The sequence below is a fragment of the Schistosoma mansoni genome, chromosome 1, assembly GCF_000237925.1.
Source record: "Schistosoma mansoni strain Puerto Rico chromosome 1, complete genome".
In the NCBI taxonomy this organism is placed as follows: domain Eukaryota; kingdom Metazoa; phylum Platyhelminthes; class Trematoda; order Strigeidida; family Schistosomatidae; genus Schistosoma; species Schistosoma mansoni.
In genome coordinates, this window is record NC_031495.1 from 39,005,428 (window position 1) to 39,010,690 (window position 5,263).

At 36.5% G+C, this 5,263-nt stretch overlaps 1 protein-coding gene across 1 annotated transcript in view; it reads left to right on the forward strand.

Annotated features, from left to right (window-relative positions):
- Positions 1-282: 282 nt before the first annotated feature.
- Smp_125150 (hypothetical protein) overlaps positions 283-5,263 on the forward strand; it is a gene marked incomplete at both ends in the record, with an annotated part of 14,946 nt that continues 9,965 nt past the window's right edge. The window contains one exon of the mRNA XM_018794355.1: positions 283-539. Coding sequence (XP_018648776.1) covers positions 283-539 — 257 coding nt within the window. The remainder of the gene's footprint in view (positions 540-5,263) is intronic.

Consider the following 5,263-nt stretch of genomic DNA (forward strand, 5'->3'; position numbering starts at 1 on the left):
CAATCTCAAACTTCATAGCAGAAAACGAATCAAGTGGCATGTTTTCATTTTGAAAATACCTTAAATTTACTCAAAAAGTGAATTTAACATAAATATCAACTCCTCAGTCGTCATCTGTGAAGTAATAAAACGTTTCACATTTTCTATTTGTAGTTTTGATGAAAGTTGTCCAAGTAAATATAGAAGACAAACCTTATCATGAACTTCCGAAGAAAAATATTTTATACTTTCCGCCTTCGAACTATTTCTAAATTTACTGTTATCCTAATACTTGCTTGTTTTATGTTAATCAGTATTTATGTCACAAATCAAAATAAAAACCATCATAATGAAATTGATGTAGAAGAAACAAGCACAGAACTTTATAATTTTGGTGTTAATATTGTTGTATTAAAAAATGTTTGCATTGATCCATCTAAAGTCGTCGGTGCAATTGGAGGCGAAGATCCTATGAAAGTTCCTAATCAACCAGAATCGTATGAACTCTTGAATTTTCAATATGGATTTATAAAAACTGGTGTTAAACCAAATATAAAAAAGTTAGTCAAGGCATTGTTTTAGTTTATTCTAATACTTAAAGTTGTAGATTTGTTTATTTAATCAGTGTACTTATCAACTTATAATTTTTGATATTAAATGTCTATCAATGAACAAAATTCTAGTGTAAATATCTTAAGCTAATGATGGTACCAGCATTTTCAGATTTTTAAACCTTCTTTATTTATTTCTGAGTTGATGATGAGTTGAATATATGGTCTACATTTTTAATCGGCTATAAGAAGACATGTGTTTGTTATGTTACAGTAATTTTTTTCAAAACATTATGATACAGTAGGTTGGAACTAGAATGGTCGTTTGATATGATTAACATCAACTTCTATTCACTGTTACAATTGCATAAACCTTAATGTATAACTTTAGAGACTAAATGTTTTAAAATAGGGTTTGTACTGTCTTACATCCTATATCATCATTTATAGACTTAAATGGAACGGGAACTTTTAATATGTCTCAGATAAGTTTGGTTTGATCTCCGATGCATTTAGAATGTATGCTAAGGAGCTAGATAATCAGAACTTAAAATTTCTCCTTATTCGTTCATAATAGCCCTTAAGATTGGAATATTGCCATAATTCACTAAGCAATTATGTTTGAGTTTATGAAGTACACCAAGAAATTTTTTCTTAGAATTTATTTATTGTCATTTTGTACTTAGATATATTATCATCATCTAAGAGATGTGCTTACTGCTGCTACCTTAACAAGAATTTCTATTACTGTCGATCATTTCAAGGAATAATGAATATTTTTATGATTGAAATTATGAGTCAGTTGAAGCTAGACCACCCTAGAAAACCTGGAAGCACCGGACGGCCGTTCCATCCTACTATGGAACTCTTCAGCAGTGCACATTCACGATCCCGCCTAGCGAGATTCTAACCCAGGACCTATCAGTCTTGCGCGCGTACGCCTAACCTCTATACCACTGAGCCAGCTGGCATCCAACGGTGTTAATGTCTAACTTCAACTAATCCACGAAATTGAGCGACACATTCACCATTGTCTTCAGTTAATTACTATCTCACAACAGACCCGGTTGAACTCCACTGGTTACTGTTTCTCACTAGAACTCCAGGAAATATCTCTTGGAGCCAGTCACTAGTGAGCATATAATCATTATCAGAAGGGGGTTTTTGTGAAGATTTTAGTAATTTTATAGTTGAAATCATGAGTTCTGGGTTCCAATCTCACGAGGTGGGATCGTGGATGTGCACTGCTGAAGAGTCCCACAGTAGGACGAAACGGCTGTCCACTGCTTTCAGGTTTTCCATGGTGATCTAACTTCGATTGACCCATGATTTCACAAAAAAACCCCTTGTGATAATGAAATTTTTATTTTGAGCACAAGACGCCAGTAAGACTTTATGATGACAGTCAGTCAGTTACAACGTAGGACCAGGCACATTTATGCATCGGTCCAAGTTGCCATACCTCACTCTTTAGCACAACAAGATGAACACCGAATTCATAGAAGTAGTTAATTTAGTGGTGGTAATATATAAAAGAAAGATTGTATATAAGGATATAGTATAGGAAGGAAAAAAGTTATGAAGCAATTTTAATCTCATAGTTTAAGGGAAGATAAAGAGTGTATACACCTACGCCATTGTGATCGATTCTGAGCCATGTCACCTAGAGTCTCCAACCATTGGTTACGATAGTCGCGCGGACCCCAATCAAATAGTTTGTATCTACCAACATGGCTCAGACTAGAAGTTAGTGGCTTCAAACACTGATGCCACGTTTTGGTTTGGCCGCCCCTAACTCTCTTCCAACCATCCCCTACACTAGTCAGCATTGTGCGTCGTGTAATCGGTGTTCAGGCATACGTTACACGTGGTCCAACCATCTCAGTTGATGAAGATTCATCACCTCATCAACTGATTTATCATCACTCTCTAATACCCTGCGTCTAACCTCACTATTTCTTACCCGGTTATCCCAGCAGATGCGAGCAATATTTCTAAGGCATCTGTGGTCAAATACTTGTAACCTACGAATATCTTCTACTCTTAATGGCCATGTTCCGCAGCCGTAAAGTAGAACAGAGTGAACTCCTGCACAGTATACTCGTCCCTTAATTGATAGACGGATATCTCGTCTTCGCCATAGGTGACGTAAGTTGGCAAAAGCCAAACGAGCTTTTTGAATCCGTGCAGAGATTTCGTCAGACACCAACCCATTAGGGCTGATCAGACTTCCAAGATAAGTGAAGTTGTCGACGCGTTCGACTACTTCACTCCCTATCCTTAGTTCAGGTGTTGAGGCAGGCCAGTCCTGGAGTAACAATTTACATTTGGATGGGGAGAAACGCATCCCAAACATCCTGGCATTATTACTCAGTTCTAACAGAAGACTCTGCATTTTGTCAGCGTCTTCACCAAGCAGGACTATGTCATCTGCATATTCTAAGTCGATAAGTGAACCTCCTGGTAGAAGATCAATTCCTGAAAATTCAGTCGACCTAATACTGTCATTATAAAGATGACAGTATTAGGTAACTTATACACTTGAGATAGAGGAGTAGATTTATAGCTCATATAGATGATTTTGGCATGGGCTTTTTCTCTGAACCAGATGATTTGATTATGGAGAATCCAATACCATCCGTGATTAAGCCACTCAACTCAGAGAAAAAAACTCGACCAATCTACCTGTCTATGTACCCATCCACATCATAAGTGATTGGAAAAATCGCAGGTCAGTCACAATCCAGTAAATTAAATGCTTCCTTACCATATCAAAATTATTTTCATAATCAAAATCATAGACGATTCTTACTTACATAACCGTTAAAAACCAGGAAGTACTGGACAACTAAACGATTGGATGAAGACTCAAAGACCTAAAAGTTTGAAAAGCCTTTATGAAACAAAAAATTCCTAGACTCTATCTTCTGTCAATGGGTTATGGATGAGCCCCATCACTAAGGTATCTCACCCTAGGATCGAAGGTCCATCTGTTGCTTCTGAATTTTTGACAGTTATCTAAATAAAACCAAAGCATGATGCAAACAACAAGAATTCGACAATCCTCACAAACCCCTACCCTTCATTGATAACTAACATTTTCCGTTTGATCGTATTTGTTAAATGATTGAATTTATTCACTAGAACTTAAGTTAAATAATCAGAAGGGGTTTTTTGGAGATTTAGTATTTTCATAGTTGAAAGCATGAGTTAATTGAAGCTAGACCACCATGGAAAGCCTGGAAGCACTGAATGGCCGTTTCATCCTATTGCGGGACTCCATTGGATGCCGGCTCGGTGGTCTGTCGGTTAAGTGCTCGCGCGCGAAACTGTTAGGCCCTGGGTTCGAGTCTCACGAGGCGGGATCGTGGATGTGCACTTCTGAGGATTCCCACAGTAGGACGAAACGGCTGTCCAATGTTTTCAGGTTTTCCATGTTAGTCTAGCTTCAATTGACGCACGCTTTCAACTAAAGTTAAATAAACAACCAAAATAAAACCACTATTAATCTTAGTATTTTATTATTATTATTATTATTATTATTACTATTGTAAGTTGACCTCATGTAGGCTAGTTATTATATCATTGTTTTGCATACATTCAACAATAATAACTCCATAGTAAACACCACTAATAATATTGTTACTATCACTGTTAGGGCGTTATTCACTGTTTACCATCTTTATCATTATTGTTTATATTGTATAGTGGTACATGTTATTATAAAAAATTAGAACATTCTGTTGTAGGGCAATAGATCATAGGTGTTTTGTCTAAACTATTTTCTTTTGCCTAAGAAGCCAAAAGAGAGCTGAATGGTATAAATGTTACCATATTACCATGTTTATATGGAATAGATAGATTGTGTTTAGTAACAGAGTTTTTATGTCTAATTTGTTCGATCTAGTACACATCAGTTAGATCAGCTGTTTGTCGGAGTTGATGCCGACTAACACTGATTACAAGTCATTTTTCATAGTTGAAAGCGTGAGCCAATTGAAGCTAGACCACCATGGAAAACCTGGAAACACTGGGCGGCCGTTTCGTTCTATTATGGGACTCCTCAGCAGTGCGCATCAACAAACTCGCACCCGTGAGTTTCGAACCCAGGACCCACCAGTCTCGAGCCAGAGCCCGTAACCGATAGACCACTGAGCCGGCATCTAACGGTGTTAATGTCTTACTTTAATCAAGTTTTCCATGGTGGTCTATCTTCAATTGATCATGGAAATTAAAGTAAAGATGATAATTACTGTTTGAAAACCTGATTATTTATTACCAAACTAAGACGGGTACATTCAGCTGAGAATAAAATTTTAAACACATCTGAAAGTACCCATTACCTAATAAGTTGTGAGATATAAGTAGCTTTTTACTAGTAATGGAATCCAGAACACACGCTTATTTCTATTTAGGAGTTGTTGACTAAATGTACCTACATTCATGTTCACTCCGAGACTCGAACCCAGTACTTTTTATTTCAATCACCAATACGTTATCCACTAAATTATCAAATATCAATATAACTACTAGAATCCAGGTATATGTTAACCAACAAATCCTAAATAGAATTAAATGTATATCCTGATTTCAACTGTTAGCTACAATCTATCTATTCGAAATAACTTGTGATATAATTAAATTCATTTAGTATTGTTTGTTTGAATCTTCCCATCGATTTGTTAGGACTGCAACTAGGCAGTCCTGGATTCCACTGCTAGCCACTATCAATC